The 14918-nt window shown below is 47.2% G+C and overlaps 1 protein-coding gene across 1 annotated transcript; it reads left to right on the top strand.

Annotated features, from left to right (window-relative positions):
* Positions 1-333: 333 nt before the first annotated feature.
* Positions 334-8618, top strand: LOC145349927 (frizzled-5-like). The gene has a single exon (XM_080198599.1). The coding sequence runs from the start codon at positions 924-926 to the stop codon at positions 2655-2657; it is 1734 nt and encodes a 577-aa protein (XP_080054725.1). The 5' UTR covers positions 334-923; the 3' UTR covers positions 2658-8618.
* The last annotated feature ends 6300 nt before the right edge of the window (positions 8619-14918 follow it).

Raw genomic sequence — 14918 nt, 5'->3', positions numbered from 1 at the left:
TGGGAGGCGGGGTCCGTGTGGACGGTGACCTCTGATTGGGTATAGGGGCAGAGGGGGCGGGGCGGGCAGCGAGGTGATTGACAGGTGAGGCAGCAGCTCCGCCTTAAGCTACATTGTGCCCGGCACAAAAGTAGCAATCTGATAGCGGAGCCGCCGAGCTGCAGCGCAGCGCCCCGCAATAAAAAGGAGCTGGAAACCCGGCTCAGACAAGAGCCAGGGTCCGAGCAGCGGCGCAGCCGGATAGGGGAAGGAGAGGGGGAAGAGAGGAAAAAGAAAGTGCGGGGCCAAAGAGGCGGGGGGATAAATGCCAACCGGTGTGGGGCAGAGCAGAGATGCAAAGCTTACCTGCGCTCGGAATTGCGGTCGCGTAGCTTGCGACTGAGAAGGGAAGAGACTCCGGGTGAATCACAAAGTGCGGCAAAGCCCTTCAACCCGCACCTGAGGACTGCTTTGGAGGAAATAACACTGGAGGATCCCAAATTCAAAAGTTTCTACCTGAACAAGTGCTGGCGATTTTACCTAAACCGGAGGGAGGGAGCGAGAGAGAGACCTGGAATGGATTAAAAAATCGGAATCACAAGGGAACACAAAAACACACTTTTAAATAACAGATTATCAACAGCAAACAATAAATTGGAGAAATCGACCAGGAAGGAAAATTAAGATGAGTTTCAGAATAGACTGAGAAGATTGTAAGTGTGCACCTTTTGTGAATATTTGCCCTGTTCCATTTGGAGAGCGGTGAAATTGACTGGGAACGGACATTTCACCTGAGAACTTGTTTGCTGCAGAAAGCCAGCGATCAGGATTTGTTTAACCTCGCTGGGAGAAAGGGGGAAATAGAAATAAATGATTCTGTGAAGGACTCCCTCCCCCTTGACTCCCCCCTCTCTGTGTCTGTGCAGGGAGCAAAGCTGTAGACCATGCTCCCTGGGCATTGCCTGTTCCTGGTCTACCTATCCCTGTGTCTGGCGGGGCTGGCTCTCTGTGCCTCCAAGGCGATGGTTTGCCAGGAGATCACTGTGCCCATGTGCAGGGGGATCGGCTACAACCTCACTTACATGCCCAATCAGTTCAACCACGACAACCAGGACGAGGCGGGGCTGGAGGTTCACCAGTTCTGGCCTCTGGTGGAGATCCAGTGCTCGCCGGACCTCCGCTTCTTCCTGTGCAGCGTCTACACCCCCATCTGCCTGGTGGAGTACAAGAAGCCCCTGCCCCCCTGCAGGTCGGTCTGTGAGAGGGCCAAGTCGGGCTGCTCCCCTCTCATGAGGCAGTATGGCTTTGCCTGGCCGGAGCGGATGAACTGCGACAAGCTGCCCGTGCTGGGAGACCCCAACAACCTCTGCATGGACTACAACAGGAGCGAGGCCACCACGCTGTCGCCCCCTTTCCTCAAGCCCACCGCCGCACCCAAGGGCCCCAGTAAGAATTTGAGACCCCCGTGGCCACACCCCGGCAAGCAGCCCGGCCAGCCGGCGGAGTGCCAAGGGAAGTGTTGGTGTAAGGAGCCGCTGGTACCCATCTCCAAGGAGAGCCACCCGCTGTACAACAGGATCAGGACGGGCCAGGTGCCCAACTGTGCCATCCCGTGCTACGAGCCCCACTTCAGCGAGGACGAGAGGACTTTTGCCACCTTCTGGATAGGCTTGTGGTGCATCCTGTGTTTCATCTCCACCTTCACCACCGTCTGCACCTTCCTGATCGACATGGAGAGGTTCAAGTACCCGGAGCGCCCCATCATCTTCCTCTCTGCCTGCTACCTCTTTGTGTCCGTCGGCTACATCGTCCGGCTGATCGCCGGCCACGCCAATGTGGCCTGCAACAAGGAGTACAACCACATCCAGTACGAGACCACCGGCCCTGCCCTCTGCACCGTAGTCTTCCTCCTTATCTACTTCTTTGGGATGGCCAGCTCCATCTGGTGGGTCATCCTGTCTTTCACCTGGTTCCTGGCGGCAGGCATGAAGTGGGGCAACGAGGCCATAGCCGGCTACTCCCAGTACTTCCACATGGCGGCCTGGCTGATCCCTAGCGTCAAGTCCATTGCTGTGTTGGCGCTGAGCTCGGTGGATGGCGACCCAGTGGCTGGCATCTGCTACGTGGGCAACCAGAACCTGGACAATCTGCGGGGCTTTGTCCTGGCCCCCTTGGTGGTGTACCTGTTCACCGGCACCATGTTCCTCCTGGCCGGCTTTGTATCCCTCTTCCGCATCCGGAGCGTCATCAAGCAAGGTGGCACCAAGACGGACAAGCTGGAGAAGCTGATGATCCGGATTGGCATCTTCACTGTGCTCTACACCGTGCCCGCCACCATCGTGGTGGCCTGCTTCATCTACGAGCAGCACTACCGGGACCACTGGGAGCGTGCCCTCAGCTGCTCCTGCCCGGGGGGCCAGGGCCAGCACCCCCGACCCGAGTACGCCATCTTCATGCTCAAGTACTTCATGTGCCTGGTGGTGGGCATTACTTCCGGAGTGTGGATCTGGTCGGGCAAGACCTTAGAATCCTGGAAACAGTTTGGCAGCAGGTGTTGCCGGGGTGGCAAGTTGGCCAACGATGTGATGTATGGTGAGGGCCACACTGCCCTGACTGCCAGGACAGGGGGTGGCAGCTCTGCCTCCTACCACAAACAAATATCACTGTCCCACGTTTAACACTCCTTGGAGAAAGGGTTCATGCACATATTGTAGATAGATATTTTATATATATATAATGAAAAAAATACATTCGAGGTCATTTCACCTCTTAACTTGTGAGTCTTTTACACTGTCTTGTCAACGTGTGGATTGTAAGCATTGTACAGTACGCTATTTGTGGTAAATACACCTCAGTGGGATCAGAAAATGCTGGAAAATTTCTGCAATTTGTGGAGAGAGAATAGAGGCCACATTTCGAGTCAGGATTTGATTTGATTTTACAATGCATTGGGATACAGTGGTTAGCACTGCTGCCTCACAGTGCCAGGCACCTGGGTTCAGTTTCTGGCTCAGGTCACTGCCTGTGCGGATTCTGCACATTCTCCCCGTGTCTGCCTGGCTTTCCTCTGTTTCCTCCCACAGTCCGAAAGACATGCTGGTTAGGTGCATTGGCCATGCTAAATTCTCCCTCAGTGTCCTCGAACAGACACTGGAGTGTGACGACTAAGGAATTTTCACAGTAACTTAATGTAAGCCTGCTTGCGGCATTGATAAATAAATGTAAACTGTGCTATACAGACAAAACATACCGTTCATAGAGTACATAGGGGAGTGCATTGAGGAGAAGGTGCAGAATGTAGTACTACGTTCGTAGCTAGAGTGCAGAAAAAGATCAACTTAATGTAAGGTGGGTCCATTCAAAAGTCTGATGGCAGCAGGGAAGAAGCTGTTCTTGAGTCAGTTGGTACGTGACTTTTGTATCTTGTAAGCTTTATGTATCTTCATCCGGACCCAAAACATTGGCTCTATTCTCTCTGCACAGCGGCTGTCAAATCTGCTGAGATTTTCCAGCATTTTTTTGTTTCAACTTCCAGCGCCCGCAATATTTTGCTGTTATCTGAGTGGAATCAGTCACAACTTGTTTTTTTAAAAAAAGAGGGTCACTGTAGTCTACCATGATGTGCCTGCCAGTGTCCAGAATCTGTTCCATTTCGAACCAGAGGAGAGAGTCAGCAACTGGGGGCACAATAGTTCAATTTTATCTTTGCCATGGCTAGTCTTATTGGGAAGGTTCCTGCTCCACGCACTTTCTAAATCCTTGGGAGGGAGCTCTCTTACTAAACAGAACGTGTGGGGGAGATATTAATATTATTAAACAATGGAGCATTTAATAACTGCTACATTCTCCCTGTCCCTCTGAATTACTGCCACTTTCTCTCTCTTTTCCTGTGCATTGTCCAGCGCCGAATCCTCTCCTGAATTCAGATGTTAACGCACTGTTGTTAGGGTTACGTGCTGGCAAGCTGGAATCATTTACTGTGTGACAGATCCTTGTCCCCAGCAGTTGGACTGCTCAGAGACAAGGCTGCGTTAAGCACCTTCTCCCCTGCGCTGTGTCTCCCGTCCCTACCGAAAGCAGTATCGTTCAAACCGGCCCAAAGTCCATTGATGGCTGACTTCATTTTTTGCCAGAGTAAATTGAGCTGTTTTTATACAATTGCAGAATTCCCCCAGCATCCCTTAAATCAGGAATTAGACAAGGGCTTGAGTTTTACTTTTACTCATTAGTTTAAAAAATAGTGTCCTGATTTAGGGAAAACTAGAAGTATCTGGATTGAATGTGGTATTTGTAGGCTGTTCTACTTGAAGGCATTGCAGTCAACACCCGGCTTTAGTTTGGGTGATGTGGCAGTGAATCTTTTTGGATATTTGGCTATGAAGACATCACTAATTCAAGCCTGATATATACACAAGTATGTATATGTAGAAATATATATGATATAAATGTAAGGGTGGCATAGTGGTTAGCACTGCTGCCTCACAGCACCAGGGACCTAGGTTCAATTCCGGCCTTAGATGACTGTCTGTGTGGAATTTGCACATTCTCCCCGTGTCTGCGTGGGTTTCCTCCAGGTGCTCTGGTCTCCTCCCACACTCCAAAGATGTGCGGGTTAGGTTGATTGGCCATGGTAAATTGCCCCTTAGTGTCAGGCGGATTAGGAGGGCAAATACATGGGGTTACAGGGATAGGGCCTGATGGGATTGTTGTTGGTGCAGGCTCGATAGGCCAAATGGCCTCCTTCTGCACTGTAGGGATTCTATGATTCTGTACACTTGTGCAGAATTATCGGGATGAGCTAGGCTTCCGTTCTGCAATAGTTGAATCCAAAGGGAGCCTAGGATGGGATGATGCTATTTGGGGGCAGACATGTCCTTGGTGTTAAGAGCTGTGTAATTTATAGTTGCAACTATAGTGAACACAGAGAGAGAGACCGCATCTGCCTCTCTCTCTGGTGCCTGTCCAGCATCTTTGCAATGTCCCAGTTGGGGCAAAGGTGGGAGAGTGCCCCAAACTCAAATCCAATCCATCACCCCTGTACCCTAAACTCTGCAATTCTGTCCCTAAACATTGCTGTCTCTCCTTCATTGAGGCAGTACTTAAAAACTGATTTTATTTAACCACACGTCATAAGAACATTAGAAATAGGAGCAGGAGTAGGCCATCTAGCCCTTCGAGCCCTTCCTAACATCTCGACATGTTGAATGTGTATCTGGTTTTGGTCCTGTGATGCACCCTGGGATGTTTTACTATGTTAAAGGCACTATACAAATGCAAGTTGCTGCACGGTGGGTAGGTAGCTGCAGACCAGGAACAGCCTGGTTCTCTCCAGCCCAGGATTATTGCAGCATCGCTACTCATTCAGTTTTCCTCCATGCCTCTGTCCTCATGCCTGCCACAAAATAAAATGAAGAGACAAACGGCAGGGAGCCCTGAAATTATTATCCCGACACACTCTGGTGTCCAAATGCTTAGCGTAGGCAATGAGGCTTTGGAATAGGGCAAAAGCTAAAGACTGCAAGCCTGGAATAAAAAAACAGAAAATGCTCAGCAGGTCAAACAGCATCTGGGGAGAGGGAAACAGAGTTAACCTCTCACATCCGTGACCCTTAATGAAAATTGGAAAAACATGAACAGGTTTGGTGCAAGAACAGAGGCAAGGAGGGAACAAAGTGATAGATTGAGGTCTCCACCAAAGCATCAGGTTTCACATTTCAGCCAGTGTATTCCAGTGTGTAATTTCAGGGTTCCTTGTGTCAATAGCTTGCTGCCCGAGGGTCATGAGAATGATACAGTGCAGCAGGAGGCCATTCAGCCCATCATAACCGTACTGGCTCTTTAAAAGAACTTTCCAATTAGTCCCACGCCCGCTGATCTTTGCCCCTGGCCCTGAAAGTCTTTCCCTTTCAATTTGAATATTCAGCCAACATTGCCGAAGCAGATCACCTGGTCAATATTGCTTTGCTGTCTGTGGGATCTTGCTGTGCTCTAGCTGTCCATGCGTGTCAGATTACAACAGTGACTGCACTGTACTGTAAATTGCTGCGCAGCGTCCTGGTAGCGTGAAAGGCACTGGGTAAATGCACTGTTCTAAAGTTGCAAAGTGTCTGATAAGAGTGAATAAGGAAGGTTCTTTTTTTTTTGGCCAGTAGCTTCCGCCACCCTTCCAAATCTGGTTTCGTTAGTTTATTAATTCTGTCCTGGCGTTGGGCCTGTGATTGGCAGCTGGTGGAATGGTACTGGGTCCTGGTCGGTGGGTTGCCTTGGGTCAGTGAGCTGGTCAGGGTGCGGGCTTGCTGCACTCAGTGTGGTGCAGGGAGAGTCGCAGAGTTTCGCCTGCAGTGTGTTTGCAGGTAGATAATACTCATGGTTCCGATTGGCTGTTGCTCCCCCCGCTGTTATTTGACCTTTAACCTGACCTGTAGATAGTGACACTCCTTGGGCTGATAGCTCACAGTCAGTTTAGTTGGGATTGCTGGAGAAACCTGATTTCAGAGTGCTTAGCACTAATGCACTTTCCTACAAGGTTCCTTGCAGCTAGTTTCCACAGCTCCATTGCTAAAAGGACTATTACGGGACAGGCTAGGGTCTATTATTCCCCAAAAGGAGAAGGTGGGGAAGAGATCTGATTGCAGTTGCCAACGCGATAAACGGTGGAGAAAATGTTTCCACTTGTCAGGGAGTCCAGAATGATATGGCCCATAAATATAAAAAGAAGAGAAGCTGTGAAGGCAAAAGAATTGACAGGACAACGGGCTGGGGAGTGGGATAAGCTCTTAACAGAAAACCAACATGGACAGCACAGTGGTTAGCACTCCTGCCTCACAGCGCCAGGGACCAGGGTTTGATTCCCAGCTTGGTTCACTGTCTGTGCGGAGTTTACACATTCTCCCCATGTCTGTGTGGGTTTCCTCTGGGTGCTCTGGTTTCCTCCCACAGTCTCAAAGATGTACGCGTTAGGTGGATTGGCCATAATAAATTGCCCCTTAGTGTCAAGGGGATTAACAGAGTAAATATGTGCGGTTACGGGTGGGATTCTGGTCAGTACAGATTCGATGGGCCGAATTGCCTCCTTCTGTGATTCTAGGTTGGGGGAATTGGCCATGGTAAATTGCCCCTTAGTGTCCAAAGATATGAAGGTTAGGTGGATTACCCATGGTAAATGCACAGGAGTTACAGGGATGTTGTGGGGATGCTCTTTAGAGAGTCATTGCAGACTTGATGGGCTGAATGGCCTCCTTCTGAACTGTAGTGATTCTATGATTCTATGGATACAACAGGTTCCTTCTCTGCTGTAACCATTCTGTGACAGTCAGTAATAAATCCATCTGAGAATTCAGGAGGAATTTACCCAGAGAATGGTTAGAGTATGGAACCTGCTGATACATGGAGGCAAATAGCATCAGTGAGCAGAGGCCTCGAGGGAGAAAGCAATAGAAGGTTATGCAGATAGAGTGTGATGAAATAAAGTGTAGAGGAAACTCAGGTGGAGCATAAACACTAGTACAGTCATATTCTGTCAATGAGCTGCCTCTGCTATAATTACAATGTGATTCAGCTATGTCAACGTCACATTGTTTTGCACACTGTGGTCACTGGATGGCACTGTGGCGCACAGTTCAGCAACCTCTCTCCCAATCCATTGTTTGCACTATTACATTCATCATTGTCAATAAAACCTTTGGTGATTTACCCATCTCAGACAGAGCCTGAGTCCCCCAACTGACCCAAAGGATAAATTATTTGCCAGGTACGGCACTGAAGTTTAAAGGAGAAATGATCTGCGATCTCTGCACGGGTTCATTCTTGAGCTCTTTACCCGATGGTCTGTGCTGGACTGCAGGTGTATGCGCCACTGCTGGGCAGGGGATTGGACTCAATTGTGATGCCTCCTTTAGTTAAATAGCCAGTCTCGTTTGCCATCTCCCCAAAGGCGGAAGTGAGCCATCGCTCAGCACAACAGGAGGAATTAGCACTGTGAAGGGGAATATCAGAATATACCATTTACTGATAAAAGGGTATTGGGCAATCTTACCTTCAGAAGCTCAAAAATAAAGACTTGCCTTTTATGATCATCAGCCTTACAGCCAAGTGAGCACTTTTTGGAGTTAGTCACTGTTGTAATAGAGGAAATGTGGGACCCAATTTGTGCTCAGTAAGGTCCCACAGACAGCAACGTAACATGGGTAGAAGGATAAATATTGGCCAGGTCACCAGGGAGAATGCCCTTGCTCTTCTACAGAATAGCCCTGGAACCTTTTACATTAGGGCGCTCAGTACTGCAGTGGAGTGTCAGCCTGGATTTTGTTCTGAAGTCCTGTGGCAATCGAACCCTCAACCTTCCTGTTACTCCCTGGACCATAGCTCATTGCTTTTAATTTGTACTAATTTAATAAATCAATAACAAAATAGGGCAGATCATCGAATCATAGGGTTGATCTTTGAAAGGATAGAGGAGGTAATGGATGTTGGTGAGCAATGGTTGGTGTTTTTTGTTTGGATAGGTGAAGTGACTGGGGTATTTCTCCCAATCGTTCATTGTAATCTCTGTCGGAAGATCTGGGGCAAGCCCGGAGCATTTGCATTATTTTTCCAAGTTTCCCTGATCCCACCTTTGATGTTGATATGGACAATTGGGGGGGGGGAAGAAAAGGCAACAACATGCCGAGAAGAAGTTTACGTAAGTAGAAGACAGTCTCTCATAACTCCAGTAAACTTCAAGAGAAACATCTTTGCCCAGAGAGAGAGGTGAGAATGTGCGACTTGCTGGTGCTTGAGGTGAATAAGGTGGATGCAAATAAAGGGAAGCTGGATAAAGAGTGGCAGGCACTGCTGCCTCACAGCACCAGGGATCCAGGTTTGATTCCTGACTTGAGTCATTGTCTGTGTGGAATCTGCACGTTCTCCCTGTGTGTGTGTGGATTTTGTCCGGGAGCTCCAGTTTCCTCCCACAGTCTGAAAGACGTGCTGGTTAGGTGCACTGGCCACGCTACATTCTCCCTCAGTGTACCCAAACAGGTATCGGAGTGTGGCAACCAGAGGATTTTTACAGTAACTTCATTGCAGTGTTAATGTAAGCCGACTTATGACACTAACAAATAAACTTTACTTTCAGAAAGGAATAGAAGTGTGTGCCAATGGGGTTAGATGATGAAATGTGGGAAGAGATTTTTGTAAAGCATAAACCCAGATATAAATCTAATGGAAATAAGTCTTGGTATGCTGGAGGTAAATTAACGGATCCAGGCACTGCTGTATACAGTGTGTATACTTTGATTCAGGATCTAGATGTGGAGCATTGATTGGGTACAGTAGCGTAATGGTTTAATAATGCAGAGGCTGGACTAATAGCTTCTCTGCTCACTTGTCCGATCTGAGATTTTACAATCAATTTCAATTTAGAAATAAAAAAAAACTTATGCCAGTAAATGTGATGTTACTGAATTGTCAGAACTATTAGTTAAAATCCCAAACTGGTTCACTAATGTCTGGAGAGGGAGACAGACCTGCTGTCCACACTCCTGTCTCACCTTAGTGTGGTAAAGTGGCCTGCGCAGTTCCTGTCAAACTTCAAGAGAAAGTCTCAGCAGCAGTTTTTCAGAGCTAGGCATGCCAGCGGAATTTGCATCCTCAGAATGAAATTGTAAAAAATAATGGCAATTTGTAGGCTAGGAGTCTGTGTGCTGTTGGATCCAAATTCTTGGAAATCTAACTGAAAATTCCCATTCTGTTCTAATGCGAATGTCTCGGTAAAATTATTGGCAAGTCCCCAAAGTCCAGCTGCGCAAAGAACCTGTGCAGTGGCAAAGATTTGTACCTAGATGTCGCCAGTGAGCTCTGTAAAATGGGATACTAGTGACATCTTGTGGTAGAATATTAACAGGCACTCATCATTTTGGCTTTATTTCGCAAGGTCCCAGATACAGATGAAAGGAAGGGTGATTGAAGGCTTATAGGTCCATCAGCCATACTGTCCAACGCATCCCTGAGTATGCCATCTTTAGGGAAAGGCAACCCACACACACCCCACATAGACACACACAGACACACGCACACCACACATAGATCCCCGCACACACACATACATACACACACACACTCCCCACAAACACACCCCTCACATACACACAGGCACACAGATCCCCACACACACACATACGTACACACACACCCCACATACACAAAGATGCCCACATACACACATGCGTACATGCACACTCCCCACACATACATACACATCCCACGTGCACATAGATCCCCACATGCTTGCACACACATGTCCCCACACTTTTTTAAAGTTTATTGTCACAAGTAGGCTTACATTAACACTGCAATGAAGTTACTGTGAAAATCCCCTAGTCACCACACTCTTGCACCTGTTCGGGTACACTGAGGGAGAATTTAGCATGGCCAATGCACCTAACCAACACATCTTTCGGACTGTAGGAGGAAACCAGAGCACATGGAGGAAACCCACGCAGACACGGGGAGAATGTGCAGTCTCCCCACAGACAGTGATGCAAAGCTGGAATTGAACTCGGGTCCCTGGCGCTGTGAGACAGCAGGACTAACCACTGTGCCACCATGCTGCCCCATACACACACACACACACTCCCCAACACATGTACACATAACCATATGCACATATACACACACATATAAACATACACACACATGTACACCTCACACGCACACATAAACATTCCCCCAACACATACACACAACCATATACACACACATATACACACGCATACATATATGCACCCCCCACACACACATTTCCCACATACACACTCCTCCAACACACATATACACAACCATATACACACACATAAATACATACACACGTCACCACATGCACATATATACACACCTCACACATACACACTCCACACACATGCACACATACACAGATACATACACACATGCACACCCCACATACATGGATACACACACATGCACACCCCACACACATGTACACATACATGCAAAACAGCTGCAGCCAGTTCTCAGGAAAATCTCTTGAGAAATTCCTCACCGATTCCCTCAGCACCAGTGCAGTAGTGAGGGGGTGCTGCACTATCAGGGTGCCATCTTTTGCGTAAGATGCTAAGCTAAGTCCCCAGCCATTCTCTAAGATGGACGGAAGAGACCAGGGGAATTGTCCACGAGCCGACATTTATGCCTCAGAGAGGTCACCAAAACAGTTTGTCATTCCTGTGTGGCTGCTTGTGGCAATCTGTCATTCAGAAACTGGAAATGCCCTCAGGGACTTGTCGGATTGTTATGATGTGTTGGATCTTTGCAAAGATATTGAATTGAGATGGCACCACACAGGGATCATCTCAGCAGGAGGCAAAACCTCAAACCTACAGGACTCATAGGGAGTGGGGCTAAACTATCAGTCTTAGAATATAAATGCAGGCCCAGCCAGCGATGCCCATGTCCCACAAATGAATTTTTTTAAAAAATCAAAAATTATGCTGAGAAATATAGAAACTAGGAGCAGGAGTAGGCCATTCGGCCCTTTGAGCCTGCTACACCATTCATTTTGATCATGGCTGATCAAAAACTCTTCTTCAAAACAGCTTAGACTCGGAAGGTTAACTCCGTTACTCCCTCTCCACAGATGCTGCCAGGCCTGCTGGAATTTTCCAGCTCTGTCTGCTTTTAATGTCACATCGCCAGCATCTGCCGTATTGTGCTTCTATTTTTAAGAGTCTGATTTCCTTACCAACAACACCCCCCCAGCACTTAGATGTTTAAATCATTTGCAGCAATAAGCATCCTAACCAGGTTTAGCCAACACCAGTACATGAATGTGGGATGTCCCTGTCAGTGGGTAAGGGGATAATTAAGTGGTACATTTTCGCACCAGAGTTCTTCACTCACTTGGCATTGCTCCTTTTAAATATAATTTTTGTTGACAAGGTTAGTTGGAGGGAGCAATTCTTATCATTTTACTTCCATTGACAGCTGAATAGCTTGCAATCATTAGTTTTGTCTTTACAAAGAGAACGTCTATATTTCACATTGTAAGAAAATGGGTCTTTGTCACAAACAGGGAAGGATCATCTCACATCAGCCTTGTTCCAACTGAATGGTCCAACAGGCTGGATGGGCTAAATGGCCTTACTCCTGTTGAGACCAGGAGCAGAAGTCGGCCATTCGGCCCATCGAGTCTGCTCCGCCATTCAATAAGATCATGACTGATCTGATGTGTTAATCCTCAACTCCACTTTCCCGCCGTATCCTCATAACTCTCGATTCCCTCATTCATTAACAATCTGTCTATTTGTTCCCGTGTGGCAGCAGTATGGGGTTTTTAAAATGTGCTTGGAGAACACAGTAAGGCACAGGAACCCCACATTCCTGCTGAATATGGGACAAAGATGAGTCACTTGCCTAATGTATTGGTTCTGACTGCATGGGGATGGGGAGCGGGTTGGAGCCTTCCCTATTTTTCACTGGAATATGATTCAGACAGGTATCTCCAAATGTTAAATTTACTAACCTGTGACATTAGGTGTATTGTAACTATCTCTGACAGTTAGGCATCAAAAAGGGCATAAAATTAAAGCACTTGGCCTATCGGTAACAAACACATAGAGGACCCCTGATTAAACCATTGTAAACATCAGAACCAGCTGGATGTTTTAATTTGATTCGATTTGATTTATTATTGTCACATGTATTGAGATACAGTGAAAAGTATTGTTTCTTGCATGCTATACAGACAAAACATACCGTTCATAGAGACCTTTGTCTCAGAGGCTATCTGGGACGATGGTGACTTCACCTTTCTGTTCGATCTCTCCATCACTTCTTTAGTATCTGCTGTGCGTGTCCCTTTGTTTTGTCCAGGTCTCCTCTGTGTGCGTGTTGTATCTCTCTCTGTGTGTGCCAGTTTTCAAAGCATCCTACTAAATTTCCAGCATCATGAGTAACTCTGAGGACTTGAGCGGAAAACATAGGCTGATACAGTGCAGTGCTGAGAAAATGCAGCAAATCTTAGATGTAATTTTAAATCAATATTCCCCCTCTGTTCTCCCCATTAGACGATGCTACAGCAAAGAGGAGCAGGGACTTTCTCCTTGGCCGCCAGTTATCCCTCAGCCCACTGCATTGAAACTATTCACTATACCCTCCGACCCTCCCCTCTCTGAGGCTGAGCATGCTGTTCTCAGCAAAGGCCTCAGCTTTGTACCATTATGCCCCCACCTCAATGACGCCAACACTGAAACTATTTAATTGGCTGTCAAACCAATTGCTATCGGTGGGACCTTGCTGTGCAATGTACCCCACCCCTTCCTGAAACAAGTAAACGCACTTCCAAACGGTAACTCAGTCGCAGTCACTTTATTTGAGAGTGGAGTGTGACAGTGTATCGCAATCATTAGGTGAATCTCTCTTTATTAAATTCCGCAACGCAGCAACTTTCTGAATGTGGCTGAGATTGATCAGGGTGCAAGGAAGTGCTGGACTTTTAATTATAGCAACCACAATGTTTTCTGAGTTGTGCACAGTGTAAGGTGATTTTATAGCATTGCTTAAAGATAATGCCCAGCAGAGGGCCATCACCTGGACTATCTGCTCTTACCTGGGTTGGGTTAAGGGCAGTAGGTGGAAACTGGACAACCTTTCTTTGTGGTAGGTATTTGTTTCCTGTTTAACTCAAACCCGTTCCTCTTGGGAAGTCTGTTTTACGGAAAGTCTTAAGGACTAATAAATGTAAATATTTCCCAATAACTAATGTAAATAATTTCAAGGATTCTTAGCTTAAGTACGGGTTTGTTGCAAGCGTATTTATATCTGGGTGCATCCTAGGCTCGGAATTCAAACCAGCAAAATGTATTAGCAGGTTAGGTGGATTGGTCATGCTAAATTGCCCCTTAGCGTCCAAAGATGTGCAGGTTAGGTGGATTGGCCTTGCTTAGTTTCCTCTTAGTGTCCAAAGATATGTAGGTTAGGAGGATTGGCCATGCTAAATTGACCCTTAGTGTCCAAAGATGTGCAGATTGGCCATGCTAAGTTGACCCTTAGTGTCCAAAGATGTGCAGGTTAGGTGGATTGGCCACAGTAAATTGTCCCTTAGTGTCCAAAGATGCGCAGGTTAAGGGGATTGGTCATGGTAAATGTTCACAGATACAGGGATAGGGCAGGGAGGAGGGGGTGGGCCCAGGTCAGACGCTCTTTCAGAGATTCGAAGCAGACTCGATGGGCCAAATAGCCTCCTTCTGCACTGTTGTCAGGATTGTATGATTCTCTATGTACCATCTGAATTTGTCACAGCCCCTGGAGTAAGGATGTAAGTCAACTTTGACTCACTTCCTTCCACCACCACCACCACACCACCCCCCCCACTGCCCCGCCCCGCCCCGCCCCCCCAACTCCCCCATTCACTACACCCCTTTGTGGTCATTTTACATAGTCTAAAAACTTCGTATGTATTATATTTTGGAAAGATCTGAGATTTTATTAAAGAAATGAAAAGTAGATATTTATGGAAAGGATTTCTGTCGTCTTTTTTTTGTTGCTGTCATTTGTTGATTCGATATTAGGGGAAAAATAAAGTTGGAGTTATGAATGTTTGATCAAATGTCTGGGTTTTTTTCTCCTCTTTTTTTCTGTGCGTCGTATTGAAAAATCTCCAAGTAGCAGTGTGAGCCCACAGCTCCAACACTGACTCATGAAGCCCACCATTCCACAAGTGTCACTGATTTTGTAATTATTAATTATCACTGCAATTCATATAGCCCTACAGTGCAGAAGAAGGCCATTCAGCCCATCGAGTCCGCACTGATCACAATCCCATCCAGGCCCTATTCCCATAATCCCACATATTTACCCTCCTTATCTCCCTGACACTAAGGGGCAATTTTAGCACGGCCAATCCAGCTAACCAGCACATATTTGGAATGTGGGAGGAAACCCGATGC

This window comes from Carcharhinus amblyrhynchos, chromosome 11, assembly GCF_965287045.1.
Source record: "Carcharhinus amblyrhynchos chromosome 11, sCarAmb.v2.hapA, whole genome shotgun sequence".
NCBI lineage: Eukaryota > Metazoa > Chordata > Chondrichthyes > Carcharhiniformes > Carcharhinidae > Carcharhinus > Carcharhinus amblyrhynchos.
This window is presented reverse-complemented; position numbering and strand designations above follow the sequence as displayed.

Excerpts from the sequence above, each read along its gene's own strand:
- LOC145349927 (XM_080198599.1), top strand. The coding sequence starts at position 924 with ATGCTCCCTGGGCATTGCCTGTTCCTGGTCTACCTATCCCTGTGTCTG.